The following is a 19,151-nucleotide window of genomic DNA, read 5'->3' on the forward strand; positions in this document are numbered from 1 at the left end:
AAAGAAAGAGATTGCTTTTTTTCTTCTTATCAGATGCATCAGGCCCGAATATTATTACTTAGACAGAATTTATGATCTGATCACATCGGGGATATCCTTGGCCCAAAATGGTTTTTAATTATTTTAGCAGTAGAAAAGATAACTGTCATTTAAGCAACACATCTGTTCGCAATGCAGCGTTCTAGACGAAATTTATGTTGTGATGAATGTGTTACAATTGTTACTTTATCTAATGAAGGATTAACAAATTGCCAACTTGGTAGAAGATTTGGAGTATCTCATACAACAGCCGGTAGGGTTCTACAAAGGTTTGTAGAGACCAATGATCACGCTAGACGACTTGGCCAAGGCAGCTACCAATGCCGTGGAGGATACATGATTGGGGACAGGTCTTATTTACAGATAAGTCAAGGATTTGCCTTGAAAGTTCTAATCGCCGCCAAAGAGTGTACGAAGACCAAATGAAAGATATTTTGCTTGTAACATTCGAGAAACCACTTTATATGGAGGTGGCTCATTGATGGTATGGGGTGCAATATCTTTAACAGCTCGCACAAAACTTTTTATTGTTAATGGTGGACGTCTGACTTCTTAACGATACATAGCAGACATTTTAGAACCTTTTGTGGTACCTTTTGCACCGTACATTAGAGATGGATTCTTTCTTATGCAGGATAATGCTAGACAACATGAATACTTAAACATTGTTACAGTCCAGATATAAATACTTAAACATTGTTGCAGTCCAGATATGAACCCAATAGAGCATCTTAGGGACATAATGAGACGCCGTATTAGAAGCCAACATCCATCACCTAACAGCCTAGACGAGCTGCGACAAAGTCTTATCCAAGTATGGGAAGATATCCCTCAAGAAACGATTAGATCTCTAATTGAAAGTATACCACAGCGCAGTCAGGCTGTAGTAACATCAAGAGGTGGTAACACTAGTTATTGATAAGTCAAAAATGTTTCAATTTAAGCTGTATTAGTGTGCATAACAATAATAATGATTTTACTTTATTTTGTTAAACGAACCATATTGTTGGTTTTAGTTTGTTTTTTTTCACCACTCTCAAAGTCAATTTTATTATTATCATAGAAATAGTTGTGTTCATTATTCTATTCTTAATGTTTGTCAAAATATATAATAACATTGACGACAATTAACATAAATCGAAATGTATAAGTTGTGCGTTATTTTTGCGGTTAAGTGTATAAAAAGTTTAGAAAATTATAAAAATATCAAAAAATAAATATATATAACGTTGCAGAAGACACTTACGAGGTGTCAGAAAGGCCTTCTTCCAGATTTTGAAGTCTGAAATTGAAAAGCTAATTTTCTGAACTTTGAACTTCTTATTAGTCATAACTAAAATCTTGGAAGTCAATATCTTTTTTTTCTTACTTATTCAGATACGAAAGGGGTCAACACTCCAGTGTGACAACCTTCGTTGTTCCTAGTTTGGAAAACTCTTTCGTTTACGTGTGTACCTAATTACTACGTCATACTAGAGGACACAAGAGACAAAAAAGAAAAACACCAGCATCCTTAGAAACTAAATATTTTTATTGAATATTACATTTGGATATCCAGAAAGAACTGATGTATTTATTTGGAAGTCTTAACAGATCTTTGTATAGATTTGTTAAGACTTCCAAATAAATACATCAGTTCTTTCCAATGATCTTCTAACATTTCATCGAAATGTTAGAAGATCATTGGACAACTCTATACTAAGACTAAATACTCATGTTTTTCTGATCTTCTATAGTTAATAGATTCCATATGAAACAAAGGAAATCTAACAAATACCTATATTCTATATAAAAAAAAAGCTTTTATTTTTTTTTTATGCAGAATATTAAAAAAAAACAAAACAAAAAAAAAACAACAGTATTCTGACTGATGGTAAATTAGTATTTTAAGTTAATGTGTTACAACAAGAAGCACTTTTGTTTTCTATGTGCGTTTTCAAAACACTTTCAAAATGTTTTATTTATTGCTTTTCATAAAATAGTAAGTAGGGAACACTGCCTTGCTGTCTACGCAAAACTTCAGAAACACAAAGTGTTTTTATCATATCATTGTCAAAGTTGACCCAACCAAACTGACTGCTGTGATGTACCGTTGTAGTGTAATGACCACCTACTGCATGCTCGCCATGATGATAAATAACTAAAACAGCAAATAAATTAATACAGAAAAAATTTGAATCATTCCATGTCTGTAAGCACATTTGCAAAAATTTATAAATATTCTCAGATTTTCACGATTTTTTAAACATCTTCTAAGGTCTTCTTGAGATGTGCTAATTTCTTGGATTCCAGGAACATTTTAGAATTGTGACAAAGAGCTTTCACTTTTTCGCACTGAGGAATGGATTTATAGGGACAGGGTTAGAATTAGGGTTAATAGCATGAATTGGAGCTTTCAAAGAAAATCTTAAGAACTTTGTGGATATATTTTTTCAAGACTTCTAGAAGTTATAATTGCATAAATACAAAAAGAGATGTATCAAAACTACAAGTAGCTTTTTAACTGAGTTCTTTTATAAAACTAAAGAAAAAAAAAAAAAGAAGAAAAAGAAAAAAAAAAAAAAAGAAAAAAGAAAAAGAAAAAAGGAAAAGAAAAAAGAAAAAGAATAGGATATACAGGGAGTTTTTGATTACGTAAGTTTTTAAAATAATTCTAGTACTACATTAACTAAAAATATTTTTTAAACTTATAAAGCAAAATAAAATTTTGTTAGCAACAGATATAACTTGATTTAGTATATTTAGCCTGGATTACTTTTGTGGCCCATTTTGAATGGCTCAAATTCTTGACTTATTTGGTATTACACGGTATTACAGCATACTGCATTACAATAATATATCTTATTGTATTAAAAAAGTTGAACTTTGTGGCAAAAAAACAATATTTGTTTACTTTAAAAAATAGCTGCTTTCATTGTTTGCGTGATCCAAAAGATAATGTAGAAAAATTTTGATGGTTTATAAAAAACTTTTATGATATTTAAAATATTGCTTCAGTAGTAATGATTGGTAAAACATAACCACATACAAAAAACTTACCTGCTTTAAGTCTATACTTAAAACCATATGAAGAATCTTTCAGTGAGGGTGATAAAAAATCTGGAAAAAAAAAACGAAAAAAAAAACAACATAATAATAATATAAGTGTGAAAAAACTTTTTTATGATAAATTCTGATATCAACTTAATCTTTACCTTGGGGTATTTTAAGATTAACAGGTATATCAATAGGTTTATATAATTTTTGACTTCCGCCTGTTCGATCATAGACAAAATATTTCAAATGGAAGATAAAAACTAATGGAAGCTCTTCAATTGACAATTCACGTGAAGCTTCCACCTACATTTGTGAAATGTTTATTGAAATAACTAAACAAATCAAAACTATATAACAACAAAATATGCAATCAAAAACATAATCTAAAGCAATTCTTCAAAAATTAGAAAAAAACCTCAACATTTGTTTTTGAACATGTAAAACCTTGAAGATTTTCTTTAACAAAATATGCTTCAAGTGCATTTCCCAATGACCAAATATTCTCTCCCTTAAACATTAATAATTAATAAAAAAAAATAAAACTACATTTTTTGTATATTCTAAAATACATGGTGATATCTTTTTAGTTCTTTAAAAACAACACATCAATTTACTAAGTTTAACTTAGTTCACCAGACAACAATAAACTTCAGCAAATTTAAATATCACAATTCTGTGTATCTAAAAGCATTTTCATTAAAATACTGCTTTTATTCCATGTGGTGATGTCAAACAATTATCTTTCAATTATTTATTTAAAAAATGTGTAAATTTCTGTTGAAAAAAATAAATTTTAAAATACTTGAATATCTAATTGTAAAGTAAAGAAAGGCTGCAAAGTTGTTGACTCTTTTACTCCATTTTGCTCAACAGATGATCGAATCATACCGCCAAATATCTGCTTTATTATGGAACTATCTGGTATTATCTATAAAAAAAGTTTTCAAGCTTTTAAGTTTTAGCTGATTATTTACTTACATCAGAAAATAAAAAAATATATATATTGTTAAAAAAAAGCCATTAAAAATATTTTATTTTTATTTAGAAAAGCACATGGCAGTTAATATGCATTTTAAACCTTTCTGTCAGCTAGTTCTTTTTTTGGGGGACCAACATGAAACCAAGAACTATCATAAATTTTTATTTTTTTCAACAGCAGTTTACTTAATGCAGCTAACTCATCATGAATGCCATTCAATAAATATGAAAGAAACTCTTCAGCATCTTCTTGACGACCCTGAATAAAATATTGTAATGATAAAAACAACAAGAATTTCATTAGGAAACTAAAAAATTAAAAAAAAATTTTTTTGTCTCTATCTCATTTTTATGAACAAAGTATTTGGAAACAATCTTGAGTGTAGCCTAAAATAACTCAAACAATACAAATATATAACCTTTTCAAATAAAGCTATTTTCATTGCAGTTAAGAGATTGTAAATACATTTTGGCTCAAATGAAGGACCAATTCTCAATTCCTCACTTTGCTTTTCTGACATAACACTTTGATTCATGCACTCAAATTCATTGAACAAAGCAATCCTAAATCAATTGGGAAGTCTTCAAATAAAAAACAAAAATACTTAAGTCTTTGTTAGCAAAGTTGTAAGCAATTTTTATTTAACCAATTACATGTCATCACAAATAATGCTAAATCTATGCACTGTTAATTATCTACATAAGGGTACATAACTGTAGTTATCACAATTCTGCTGATAAAACTACTTTAAACTATTTTCTATTAAGCAAATGTAGCAAACAAGAAATAAATTTTATAAAAAGAACAAAGAAATTCTCTTTTATATGCAGCAGTAAATTTGCCTCAAAAAGAATTGCAAATCAAATTAGCAGAATATTAAAAACACCCCACTTGATTTTTTACCATATTTTACAAGATTAACAATGAAGAAATCCATACTTGTTTAGTAATGATACATTATAGTAATAGTCTATAAAAGAGAAAATAGTCAGTGCACCAGTTCATTTGGGATTATTAAGAACCTTCTAGTAGATTAGGAAACAAGTCATTATTAAAACCATGCAGGTTATGTATCTATAAACCAATATAAACATACAAAAATATGATAAATTATCAGCTTAATTGTAAAACATGTCCATTTTTTGTAAGAAATTGACTTTGATTACAGTTTTTTAAATTTATTTTATTCATTAATTCTAAAAATTGACCAGAGTATGTCCCTAACGTTGAAAATAAGAACTATTATGTTTACTTTGAAGGTTTAGAATGTTTTAATTTTCTCATAAAACTTAAGCACAGTGTAAATTAAAAGGGTTTCTGGTGATTTCATGCTGCTGCACACCTTTTTAGTGTAATTTAACACCTTTTAATTGTGTACTTTAAATGAGAAAGAATAACAAATAAATCTAAAAAATAACAATTGAAGATTTATTCATTCGTTTTATAATACTCAATAAAATCTTACAACTTTGTAATCATGTTATTCAAATTGAATTTCTAGGGATCTGAACTATTTTTACAGGTCCAATACAGTTTAACAAATGAGCTATGACACAATAAATATATTGAACTCTATTCTTGCTTCAACTTAATGCATACAGTTTGTAATATTTAGATAGAAAAACAAATTGCATGAGTACAACCATGGCCGCCGAGAGAAATGCGGGCCATGAGTACAACCTGAATAATACAGATACAATTTTGTAGAGTTATCAAAAAGATATCATAATGGTCATAGATTTTGTAATTAGTAACAGAGACTAATTAAATTCAAATATCCTAATTTTTTCCAAGAAACTAATTTCTGTTTAGTCTTAACATAAAAATCATTGATATGTTTATTAATACTCCCTATATTATTAATAAACAAACTCAAATCTCTACAAAGAAGTTCTTACATGCTATCAGTCAAAGGAGTTGATGTATCATTTACATTTGTATTCAGAAATTCTTTGAGGGACTTGTAAAAACTAGACATTGGTGAAATTGCAAGAAGAGCTTGTAGTGTGGCATTGATGTAACACCAACTACCTTGATTGATTAAGCCACAAGGTATAAGTTGAGAGCGCATTAAATCTATCTTCGAATTGCATATGCATTCTAAAAGAACCAGAGTTTTAAAAACTTTTACTATTTTTCTTAAACCAACCTAGTTTACTATTACAAATGTTAAGTAGTTTACTATTTATTTGTTGAAGCAATAACACATTTATACATTTCAAACTTCTTTCTCTCTTTCAAATATAAGTTAAGTTTTTAATATTCATTAAATTCTAAAAGAATCTACAAAAATAGATCAGTTATACACTTGACATACTTGAATTTAAAAGCAATACAAAGAAGATTATACAAAAATATTTGACAACAAAAATATTTGATAAATAAAGAAGTGAAAAATACATTTTTTTGATAATATCAAAATTATTATTCAGTCTTGGTATTTTGTTGCTGGTAATTTACTAACAGTATTTCAGATTATTCCAATTGTATCCAGGGCACTTGGATGCTAAGTCTATTCACAAACACAGAGAAAAAAAAGCTTCAAAGCATTACATAAGTTGCCTCTTTTTATGTAAGACAAGCAACTTGATTGTTTTATATTATACTCTGCTCATTTTTTATGTACACAATATTTGCTAAGCAGCTTTTAAGAGCTGATTTCCTTTTTTAGTGGGAAAAAAATAAAAACAAAAATTACAATTTCACAAAAAAAAAAAAGAAAAAATTCATTGTTAAACTAGTTAATATTGTTAATTATAAACTTATTGGCTATAATAATAAGAAAACAGTTTATCTCAAATGCATTCAAAATGAATAAGAATGTTGCTAATATTCCATACACTATTTATTTTTTAAAACATTAAAGACAACTTGAGAATTGTTTTTATTTTGCAATAGGCAAAGGAAGACTATTCTCTGAATCAAAATAATTCTGTCACTAGCGACAAACAAATAAAAAACCTTACAAAACCGCCTAAGTACTTTACTTACTATCAAAAAGTATAAAATTTTGGTTGAAAGGACATTTCAGCTTAACCAAAAGCTAGTTTTGCAAAAACAATTATTTCTATCATTCAAAAAAGTGGAAACACAATTCTACAGTATATTAGCAGATTGCTTCAATAGGGAAAGAAGTAGAAACCTGAAAAATTTGACATGTTTTAAGGCGTTTTTATTGAACAGAAATAAAAAAGTTGTAACATTCTTTGTTTGACATTTTTAATCATGAAAAATGTTGTAATTTTTTTTTTTAACTTTGACATTTTGTAATATGAATATTTTGTAAACTATCAATTTTAGTATGTTTTCAAAATGCACAAACCTTTTAATAAAATCTGAGTAAGATACCTGCAAGTTTAATTGCTCTCTCATCCTTTATTCCAACAACAGTTGTAAATTCTGTTCCATCAATTTTTACAGGAATGACTTTATAAAAAGAAAGTATATATATATATATATATATATATATATATATATATATATATATATATATATATATATATATATATATATATATATATATATATATATATATGTATTAGGGTAGGTCGATTTTACCCTGGCCCATTGTGTAATGTTGAAATGAGATACCTCAAAAAATTTCAGTGATTTTTGATGAAAAATGGTTTGCGGATTTAATTTTAAAGACTATTGTGATATTCCGATTATCGCGCTTTTTATAGCGTTTTTCGAATTAGTGCGAAAAATGCTATAAAAAGCGCGATAATCGGAAATTAAAATTTTCAATTGTGAGAATATGTTAAAAAGTTTTCTAAACATCTTTTTTATAATTTATTATTCTAAACTTATAAAAAGTTGTTTATCTAATTTATTAACTTTTTGAATTTATTCAAAATATCATCATATGAATGGGAATAATATCCTTTTGACATATAAGCTTGACGCATCTTTCTGCTAAGCAACTTTGTCAAGATGCAGCTGTATCGATTTTCAAGCCAGTAAACGTAATGGGATGCTTCCGATACTAGTTTAACAGTTTGCTCTACACTTAGGGAGTGAGATGGGAAGTCCGGAATATCTGGCTTAACAGAATTTATTACAGGAATTTTTTAAAATTCATTTTAAAAACTGGTAAAGTTCATTCTGTAAATATAAAATTGTGATCAATACTGAATTATGATTGTGTTTAAAAGATAAGAATTTTTTTGTTTGTTATTAAATCAATTAAATAACTTAAAAAGATACCTTTGTCTAAGATTCAGTATTGATTGAAAATCATGATTTCAGATCTTGTAATCATCATCTTTAATCATGGCATAGAGAATGTTTTCAGGTCTTGTATTATTTTTAATGTTCTGCTTCACAATATGTATCACATCATTAAATGGGAGAATCAAATTTAGTCGAACGATAGCAGAAAAAAGAAGATGAGGAGAGTCGTGCAGCTTGGATGATGTCCTTATTTCAAACCATGCTGGAGCATAAACTTGAACAATAAAGTAGACTTGTTTTTTTAAAGACTGGTTTGGTTGATTGTCTCTTGTATATAAACAGAGAATGCGAATAGCTAGAGTTAACCACCTTGCATGATTAAGTGGACCAATTTTATAAGCAGCCCATTTATCACCAACTTTACTAGACCCTACTCCTTTGCAATACTCAAATAAAAGTCTTTGATCACCACTAAGGTCTTTCAGTACTTCTTTTGGAATATACCCATCAACTATAGGATTTTTGACAGGTTCAAACAAAATTTGATGTGAATCCTGAATATTTTCAGCACATCTTTTGCCAAGAAGGCCACTAAAGGTTCCTGGTGACTCAAATAGGTTCCAGTAGATTTTCCATCTTCATAAGTGAATGTGAGGTGATCTTCAGGTTCAATAAATTTTTTGAGGAATTCCCCTTCAGGTGAGTTTATTATGCAAGAAGTTCGAGTGGTCTGATAAAGTTTGCTATCCACACCAAGGCAAATTAACTGATTTTTTTTCTCTAGATCTTACCTTCACTAACTATCTTTACTTGTGCTTTATCCCTATCTAACTTGCACTTGTCAATCAACATGTGATTGATATCAACATCTTTTCTCAAAATATGTTTAATGTCATGTAGTAAAGCATTTGCAAGAGCTGCACCTAAGTTTGACGAACACTCATTTCTGACTAATTCCATAGCAAACCTGGGAAGTTTAATTAAGTTGTAGTCTCCAGGAAATTTCTTTATTGGTTGCTATTCAGCTTCTTCCTAAAAGAAATTGCAGCATACAAAATTTGTGTGTACTTAAAATATATCAATAAAGTCACAATAAGTTTACCTCAGTTTCAGTTGAACAGCTAGCTTCTTCAGATGACATTGTTTGTTGTATGAGAGATTCTGCTTCATCAACTACTCTTTGAGATCAATCCTCTTGTTTCTTTTGAAAGCTACCTTATCAACTGAAAAATGTTGATAAGCTCCTTTTGGACCAGTCTTCTGCCTCTGATCTCGAATATAAACTCTATCTTCAAGAGGTACTTTTGTGTTTTGAGAGCAAATACATAAAGTATGTTCTTCTGAGCAATTTGCTTTATTGCATGATACTTTTCTATCACTGCAAGGTAGCATATTCAATGAGTAAGAACAATCAGAAATATCAAAAAGCTTTTCCAAATTTGCATCAAGATTTCATTTGGTACTTGCTCTACCATACTTGCGATTAATGTTTTTTACTAGAATGAGAAGATCCTTTACCTTTCTAGCAATAGATTTGTCAGTTATTAGAGGTAGATTAGGATTCACTGCAGCCCTATTTGATTTTAAATCATTTATAATTTACTCAGTAACTTCTATGATAGTTGGCTTTACATGAATAAGATAGTAGTAGTATTGAATAACCTGTCTGTAAGTACTTGACTCCATCATTAATAATTCACATGGACCACCACCATACTTCTTACCACTTGTTTTTCGTGTTATAGGTGTAACAATAATTTTCGGCATTTTTTTATAGTTTATAATATTTGTAATTCTTGTTAAAGTTTTTGTTTACTATCTTATATTTATCTGTTTATTCATTTAACAATTGCCAGATGCGACAAATTTGATTGGCTGCTGTAACTTAACAAACATTTTTATTGGTTGCGTTATATATTCAAAACGAGATACTTTGAATCGAAATACTTGTTTGGAATTTAAATTTACAAAGATTGAAATTCCAAATATTTTAGAAACTTACAAATTTAGGGCATAATTGAAAACTTTAAATGCAAATCTGCAAGCCATTTTTAATACAGTATTCCTGAAATTTGGTGGAGTTGTTGTTATACCCTAGTTACAGTAACTACAACATTACTTAATTTGATAATGAAAAAAAATGGTAAATTCGACCTACCCTAATATATATATATATATATATATATATATATATATATATATATATATATATATATATATATATATATATATATATATATATATATTAGGGTTATGACTTTTTGCATTTCATATTTCTGGGTCATAGATTAAAAAAATTTGTTCAAAACTCATAAAAAAGACATTAACTTGATCTACTTATTGAAAAAGTTCATGCACAAACCAAAAATTCAATTTTACCACGCGTATAGATAAAGAAATAAACAATTTTACCATTAAAATTTGTTAATTTTTGTAAATGGAGAGTACTTGTTTAGTTTTTAAGCACTTAACAGTTTATTGTTACACTGTAACACATTAAATTACAAATAAGTATAAGATTACAAACTTAAATATCAAATCTATAAGAAGAAAAAACTACTGTATAAAATGAAAAAGAATGTGAAGTATTTAGTCCAACTAAAGCAGAGCATATAATATTGTGTTTTGTTAGACAAAATAAATCTAAGATGAAGGTTTTCTTTCTTTTTACAGATGTTGAAAAGTTCTTAAAGACACTTGATTGGCTGATTTTTTCTGGGTGTTTCATCATTTGCTCGGAAATTCCATATTGCATTGCTTAAGATGGGTATTTTCTAAAATTTTACTTTAGGAAATACTCCAGATTTTTCAAAAAACTGAAAAACACAAGTGAAATGAAATAGAAACTTCATGTCATGACACCATCATGCTGTTTCAGTGATAACTTCTTTACCATTCTTGAAATACATCCTGAACTGTTTGTAGTTCTTTATAAGTTCCGGAATAAGAGGATATTCAATGTTTGGTGACGTGTTGTTTCTTCCAAGTTCTTCATCCATTACTATGTGAAGAAATTTGTCTAGGGCATGGTATTGACAACCAATGAATGTGGTTCTTTCTCGTTCTTTTAAAAAAAAAAGTCTTTGTAATTGAGTAATGAACCCATTCCTTCTTCCAGAGTTCACATTTGTAATGTCTTCTATAATCATCTTTATACTCTTCCACAAATTGTATTCATCGAATGGCTGTTATGCCTTTGACAACAGTATTTGCTTTTTTCTCTGTTCATTCTTTAATTAACTTCTTGTTGTTCATTCTTTAACACTTGATATCCTTGGTGATTAATATGTTTACTAGTAAAATGCAGTGATCAGTTTTCAAAATGTAATGTTCTCTTCATTTAAGTTTATCAGCTTCTTTAATAGTGGATCTGAATATGCCAGATTGTGAAGGTGTCTGAGCATCAATCCCATCTTGAGATAACTGTCAACAAATGGTTCTTGCTTTTTTGGTTGGAAAATTTAATTTCTTTTGCCGTAAGCTTGTTAATTCTTTCTCAATTTGCTTTATGCATTCGCATCTAGCTTAGATGGATTCCCTCAGGAACAGATAGTGAGCAACAATTTTGAGTTTGATATTATTTTCAAATGACTTTTCTTCAAGTGAAACAGTTCTTCTTTTCTTATGTCACTTATAAAATCTTACAAGATTCTGCGCCCCAATCATCTTATTTCTATCAGTAGTGGAAGCAGTTTTCTTTTATGACAATATGAATGAAGATAATAATTAGATATATTTCTGAAAAACAATAATAATTATTATTAGCGTTGCTCTATCAGACAGCTTTTAATCTTTCTAATTTCCATAAACTTCTAGACTCCAGAGAGTGCTAGAAAGTTCCAGATATTTATAAAAATATCCAAAGCATTCCATAAAACTCCCTAAAGTTCCAAGAGGTTCAGAAATTTCTAGAAGGATGCAGAAAGACATACTTATACTGTTCACAACTATTATTTATATACCATTTTAGAAATGTAGTGTTGTGTGTGACATTTAAAAAAAATAAAAGCAGAATATAAACCCATTTTCTTTATCTTTGAGGAAATTTTCATTGATTTATGACAAAGGAAATTTAAGCTTTTGTTAATCATTCAATAAAAAGTTGAAAGGTCATAATAATGTGTGTCTATACATAATTTTAGCATATATATATATATGTATATCATAATAATGTGTGTGTCTTTACATAATTTTAGCATATATATATATGTATATACATATATATATATGTGCTAAAATTATGTAAATATATATATATGTATATATATATATATGTATATACATATATATATATATATATGCTAAAATTATGTAAAAAGTTATAAAAAATCAGTCATTCAGAATAAAATTGCTTAGGAGCCTCATGGTTATTCACTTATGGTCTTGAAAAACTGAATCTTTCTATGTTCCACATTCTGATACTAAAGATGATAGTTCATGTCATATCTTAATCTCAGGATTCCAGCTGTCAGGAAGTCTTACGGTAAACAAAATTGTATACATTCATCAGAACCGTTCTCTTTGTCATCTAAGATTTGTCATGCAAGCCTAGCTAACTCTTTGTAATTTTCTTAATATTAAAATTTGGAAAAGTGTTACTGCAAGTTGTATATTACAATACCCTGACAAGATACCACTGTCAATGAAATCTGCTTGATCAAACTTAAAACTGTATATAGGCACCCATTAAGTTTAGCAAATAGCTCAATCTCTGGTCTTTTTAAAGATATATTATATATATATATAAAAAAAAAAACAACAGCTGCACAAATTTTGTGATAAGTAATAAAACCAATGTTTCTTTCTCTATGATCACTTAAACAAAAAATATCATGGCATATGTTAATCATATACTTTATATTTCATTTAAAAAAAATCTAAAAAAATGGCAACGGCAAGCTAAGAAAAGAGATTATGACAGTGAGAATCGCTGGTATATCAAAACAAAGTCCTGACATTTTCTTATACTCCTGGCCATTTTTGAACAAGCTAAAACACTTTCAGTCCAAATAAAAATTGCTGCTGCAGGCATTCCATTGAACTTACAAGCATCCATCAAAGATGAGAACAACATAGATAACTGCATAACATCAACTTCAACTGCTACAAAAGCCTGAGTATCAATCATCATAGTCTGATATGGAGTTGTCCAGTGTTGTACTTGGAAACAGGCTGAAATAGTTTTGGGAGCATTTAGCGTGTTTTAAAATATATTGGCTAAGGTTCATAATTCGATGGTAATGGATTTTCATTTAATAATCATCTTTATAGTCATCCAAGTCTGGAGTGAATAAATTTGCTTTTAACCCATTTATCACTATTTGGTTAAAAGCAAATATACATTATTTTACCATTAGTTGCACTGGATCATGAGTAAAATCTTGAGGAACCTTTTCTGTTATTTGATTGACCTGTAATTTTTTCTGTCATGTCATACTGTCATCAAATGATTGGGTGTAAAAAACAAAACTAAAAAAATATAAAAATTCTATACAGAATTGGCTGGCCTAGTGCATTAAAACACTTGTTCATTGTTAAAATACTTGCTACAATAAAATGTACAGTTTTAACACCAACAACTTAATGATCAATTTAAAATGATGAACAAATAAAGTCATTCAATCTGAGTACATATTCTGTGGTATACCTATGGATGAGAAAGACAAAAAATGAGCTTTTTTTCTTTCTCAACTCTAGGTTGAGAAAGACATAAAAAACAGTCTGGAATAAACAATAAAAGTATTACACCAGCTCACTGATTGTACTGAACCAGACTGGATGTAGACCAAGTTCAGACCAGGAATATACATTTTCAGGACAAAAATATAACAGACCATATTTGGGTTACTTGTGTGTGTTGTTTAGACCGTTCTTAATAAAAAATTCTATGATAGCTGATGTAGAGTAGTGAAGTTATTATTTACTGTTTCTCATCAGACTCTCCTGATGAGATGTTTGAAATTTTTTTAGCTTTTGATAGTTAGATAAACAAATTAGGATATGCACTGTGCAAGTCCAATAAATTGGTGGAAAGGCATTTGAAGCTTCACTTAAGTTGAGAGATCTTTTAGTCACCATTTCTTCATGCATTCCTCTGACTGCCACAGATTAACAACCAAAAGAGCTACTAAAATAGTTTTTACTGTGCACAATTCAGCCCTCAAAAATACTGATAACTTTCCAACAACTCGAAATGTACAACTTTTGAAAAAGAATGTATGCCACCTACATCTGGGCAAAAATCCTCTGCTCCAGAGCCATTATCACTGCCATACAACACATCTTCAGACTTTGATATGGCTGATGAACCCAGTAAAAATTGCAATACTGAATCTGAAGTTGTTTATTTTGCATTCTAACTGGTGAGAAATATTGGAAATATCAATTTTTAAATATTTTGTTTAAAAACATTAATAGAAGCTTTTACTAGGCTTCTGTAAATTCTGTTTGAAAATTATTTACCACTATTTAAGTAACTTAGACTAAGTTTCTAAAAAACCAAAACAAGGATGCTTTCAGAAAAAAAATCATTCTTTCTTTCTCTTGAAATCCAAAATAAGAAGTTGCCCTTCTAATTATTTTCTCTGCAACATTCTAATTCCTTTCATAAAATCCTTAGAAGACTCTTACAAATGCTGATCATGTAGATCAGATGTAAATCATGTAGTTAACCAGTTGTGTTGAGACACAATTATGTTTAAGCCTCATTTTAAATAAAGTTTTTTTCAGTCACATTATAAGAACTTCGACATTCAGTTATGAGCAGAAATCAATTTACCTGAATGTTTGATGTTTAGGAACAGAGGTTAATCATGTTTGCTGATGGTTATTTTTACTTCAGATCATCAACAGGAGTAAGTAATGAGTAGGTCTAGTTAATCACTTAATCAAGTTTTTTTTGAAGAGTTGTTTTAATGATATAAATAAACATGACTAATAACACAACAATGGAAGTACTTCTTTTTCACCAAGTAGCAAAATTTTATTAAGGTCCTAGGTAAGCATATATAACTCATTGCTGATCTTTTGTAATCAGTAATCGTTAGATAATACCCTAAATTGCTTGGTTGTTAATGAATATCAGATCAATAAAGTTAACTAGAAATTATTGATATCTATTGACCTGATAATCAGTAACAATCACTGTTTAATAACACTCACCCTTCTTTCATGTAACAATTCTTGTTGTCCATCTGTTATTAACAACTTCTGAAGTGAGAGCTCTCCTTTATTCCCACTTCTATGATTCCTACTGACTCATCTGGGCACACCTTTAAAGATGAGGATGCTATTTTCCTTAAAGATTTGAGATTGAAATGAGAGCTAGGGTCACTGTTAATGACCTGCTCTATCTGAAATAATTAATTTCAAAATTTCATAGAAAGATGAAATAAAATTTAAATTTTTAAATTGATATAAAGAATAAAATGAATATTTAGTTTTTAGAATGCTTAATATGCTTACTTCGATAACCAGCAAATGATCCTTTCTGAATTAAAACTTCTTGAATGCCTTCAAAGCTCTTTGTAACAACATATCTAATTGCACCAATCATGAAACAAAAGACATCCCAACTTAATTTTCCAATTTCAATAAGTTCCTCGTATAGTTCTTTATTTCTTAGCAGATAAACATTTCTAATAAATGTTCCTTGAGTATGCCTCCAGCAAAGAATGAGATGTTTGATGCAAAGGGAAAAAATGTAAATTAAAGGTGGAAATAAAAAAGTGCCAATCACTTCAGCAAACATTTATCTTAGTACCTTTTCATAAAAAAAAATAAAAAAATGATAGTTTAATAAAAGTAGTTAAATAACTACTTTTATTAAAACTACAGTATTTGATAAGTTTCACTCAAAATACTGATCAAACCAAATTGTTAAAAATATCTGCTGATAGCTGAAAAGATTAAGAGAATTAAAAAGTGTAAGTTTGTGAGGTGTTTTAATATTCTAAAAGATTTCAGAACAAAATTTAAGAAAGGCATTTTGGTCTTTTTCATTTCAGCTCACAAAATAAAGAAGTATTTTTCTTTTAAACAAAGACTTTAAAAATGATTTTTTAAAACGATTACATACCCCTCAATAAAAACAATTTATGATTAGAACAAATGTCTATTAGAACAACTTAATGTTGTAAAAATTTACTTCTAGGGTAACCTGACTGTAAAAATTTAACAGTTTAATAATGCAACTGTAAAATGTTATTTAATAATATTATATAGGTAAGTTTATCTACAGTAATCAACTTCTAATTTAAAAATTTAAGGAAAACTATATACTAATATAATTTGCTGCAATCTAAGTGCAACAAATTATAACATGATTTTAAACAAATATTTCAAGTATCATAAAGATAACCAGCTAAAAATTAAATAAAGCGCATTCTACAAAGTTCTGAAATTTATTCATTTTTTTTTGTTAAAAAAAAAGCAGGGTAAAATGAAATAGTTATGACAATATTTACTCCTTTGCTCTTAATTATTAAATAAATATTTTGCAAATATTTTTTGAACACGTTGTAGAGATTATTTTTATGAATAAGATAACAAATTTTAATTTAAAAAAAAAAAATTTTTTTTGATTAATTGTTAAGTTTTCGAATTTGTAATGATTTTTTTTTCTTTTTTTTTGATAAATGGACATGAAAATCTCGGAGATGAAACTTGATATCATTGAACTTAATAAGTATACTGGGGCCAATGCTATAAACAATTCGAAGTTTTTTTCGAGAAAAAAAATCTTTCGTAAAAACGAAATTTTTCACGTACGAAAAAAAGTTCGTAATCTCGAAGAATTTATCGCTGTTTGTATTTTTTTCGCCCATTGCTATAAAGCATAAAACGTAAACGTCACTGAAATTCACGAACTTTTTTTATCCGTAATACATAGTAGTTATATAATAGTAATTTTTATTGTAATTTTTATTTATTAGGCCTAATTAATGAATTTTATTAGTCATTAAGTATGCTGTGCTGTCTATTCTACTTTTATGAATATTTTTACATTCTAGTATTTGGTGTTTAAAAAAGCTGTGTAAAATTAAAGTAGGAACATGAATTTAATTTTTTCGGGCGAAGACTTAGATTTCGAAGTTGCAGAAAATTAGCTTCGCCACCGATTGCCTCGAGAGGTTGGTGTTTAAAACATTACTTAAAATTACTATATATATATATATATATATATATATATATATATATATATATATATATATATATATATATATATATATATATATATATATATATATATATATATATATATAATGATTTTTTATCGAACAAAATCAGAAATCAAACTAAATAGGCGCAGAAATTATATTTTTGTTTTGTTTTTCAATATCATTTTAGTTTAATGGTCGCTTTTTTAACGAAGATGTTTCTGACAACGTTTTTCGAGAGCAGTATCGAGTCCCAAGAGCTGTATTAGATTTTTTAGAAACTAGGCTTAAAGATGATTTGTAACATTATACTAAGCAATTTGCAACATTATACAAAGCATTTCTTCATTCTATTGGCACAAATGTTTTTTTTCATGTTCTCAGAGACTGTCATGGAATCTTTACCAACACAATTTATCGTATTATACAGTGTAGGAGAAGCTATTTTCAATGTTAGTGTATTAAGTTAATAAAACTATTGGAAGTATATATATATTTACATATATATATATATATATATATATATATATATATATATATATATATATATATATATATATATATTTAGATATATATAAAATTGATATATACTATACATTACATCATGTTATCACTGTTAATTTTATATACTGTAATATATCTCTGCTGTTTTTGAATAGAATGATTAAATTGCCATTATTATTACCCTTGTTATATATCATTAGCACTGTTAGTAGCTTACTTTACATTAGTTTATAACTATTTGTATATAAACTCGAATGTAAAATCTTTATTTAGAAATATGATTGATTGATTACATACTTATATTATGTTAATATATACTATATATTACATACTTATACTATAACATTTGTAAATATATATATATATATATATATATATATATATATATATATATATATATATAAAATATAATGTAGCAATACATATTTTTATTTAAATAGTTTGCTAATTAAAACATACTAAGCTTCCCAAGAAGAACCTCTTTGTTTTCTCTGATCTTTATTGCTAGTAACATTTTAAGTTCTTTAAACAGCATTTTATTTTGTTGTGTATTTGTGTATTATTTTGTTGTGTATTTGTGTATTATATGGCATATTTATCAACTCTTTATACTTTTCTTTAGTCAAACACTATGAAAAATTTGTTTAACCAGAATTACTATCGAAAACCTTCATAAATAAGTATGGAATTTTAAATTCATGCATGCATTGTTAACGAAGCACAACAAGGAACTGAATAATCGATTAAATGCAGATTTTAAGTAATTAGTTTATTATGAAGTTACCAAAATCCTTTTAAGCTTTATCTATAAAATATCTGCATAAAAACACAAACAAAGAATGTTCAATGATTTTGAAGCGCTAACGTTGTTCCAACAATGGCCGCCAAAAATCACGAAGAAAATATCTAAAATTGAGATCAAAAATCTATCTGAAGTTTTTTTTCGAAAAAACGCATTTTTTATCTGAAAAGGCGATTCCCTTGTTCGTTTATAGCATTGGATTTAATAGCGAAGTTTTTATCTTAAAAACGGAGTTTTTTGAATGTTTATAGCAATGGACTTTTTTTTTCTTCGCTTTTTACGGTAAAAACTTCGTGTTTTACGGAAAAAACTTCGTTTTTTATGTTTATAGCATTGGCCCCTGGTCAAGAATTTTTCTCAAAATTAATTTTGCCATTAAACGGAAAAAAGTGATGAGTTAAAAAAGAAAACGGAGAATTGTGGGGTAATATAACATAATATAACGCTCACTTGTTAAATA

At 28.0% G+C, this 19,151-nt stretch overlaps 1 protein-coding gene across 14 annotated transcripts; it reads right to left on the reverse strand.

Moving 5' to 3' along the window:
• Nucleotides 1-1,900: 1,900 nt before the first annotated feature.
• On the reverse strand, nt 1,901-16,013 carry LOC149882862 (ubiquitin carboxyl-terminal hydrolase 10-A-like). Of its 14 annotated transcripts, none has more exons than XM_090100714.1 (11): nt 15,692-15,992; nt 15,389-15,498; nt 7,403-7,480; nt 5,953-6,154; nt 4,473-4,617; nt 4,154-4,312; nt 3,878-4,003; nt 3,491-3,583; nt 3,234-3,378; nt 3,079-3,138; nt 1,901-2,179 (listed from the first exon to the last, which is right to left on the reverse strand). In XM_090100714.1, exons 4-11 carry the CDS (start codon nt 6,123-6,125, stop codon nt 2,001-2,003), a joined length of 1,080 nt encoding a protein of 359 aa, XP_089956840.1. In that variant the 5' UTR covers nt 6,126-6,154; nt 7,403-7,480; nt 15,389-15,498; nt 15,692-15,992; the 3' UTR covers nt 1,901-2,000. The 14 variants fall into 14 exon arrangements, with proteins under 14 accessions (XP_089956840.1, XP_089956838.1, XP_089956839.1 ...); XM_090100712.1 differs by having other exon boundaries at nt 15,389-15,523; XM_090100713.1 differs by having other exon boundaries at nt 15,389-15,579.
• Between the last annotated feature and the right edge of the window lie 3,138 nt (nt 16,014-19,151).

Source organism: Hydra viridissima, unplaced genomic scaffold (genome assembly GCF_058129835.1).
Source record: "Hydra viridissima isolate aposymbiotic clone 2 unplaced genomic scaffold, HvirCarnegie_v1 scaffold_10, whole genome shotgun sequence".
NCBI classification, from domain to species: domain Eukaryota; kingdom Metazoa; phylum Cnidaria; class Hydrozoa; order Anthoathecata; family Hydridae; genus Hydra; species Hydra viridissima.

Excerpts from the sequence above, each read along its gene's own strand:
- LOC149882862 (XM_090100710.1), bottom strand. The coding sequence starts at position 15,977 with ATGTTTGCTGAAGTGATTGGCACTTTTTTATTTCCACCTTTAATTTAC. Across the intron at positions 6,155-7,402 it reads GAGAGCAATTAAACTTGCAG|AATGCATATGCAATTCGAAG; the intron begins GTATCTTACTCA and ends TGGTTCTTTTAG. Across the intron at positions 3,379-3,490 it reads GTTCAAAAACAAATGTTGAG|GTGGAAGCTTCACGTGAATT; the intron begins GTTTTTTTCTAA and ends TCACAAATGTAG.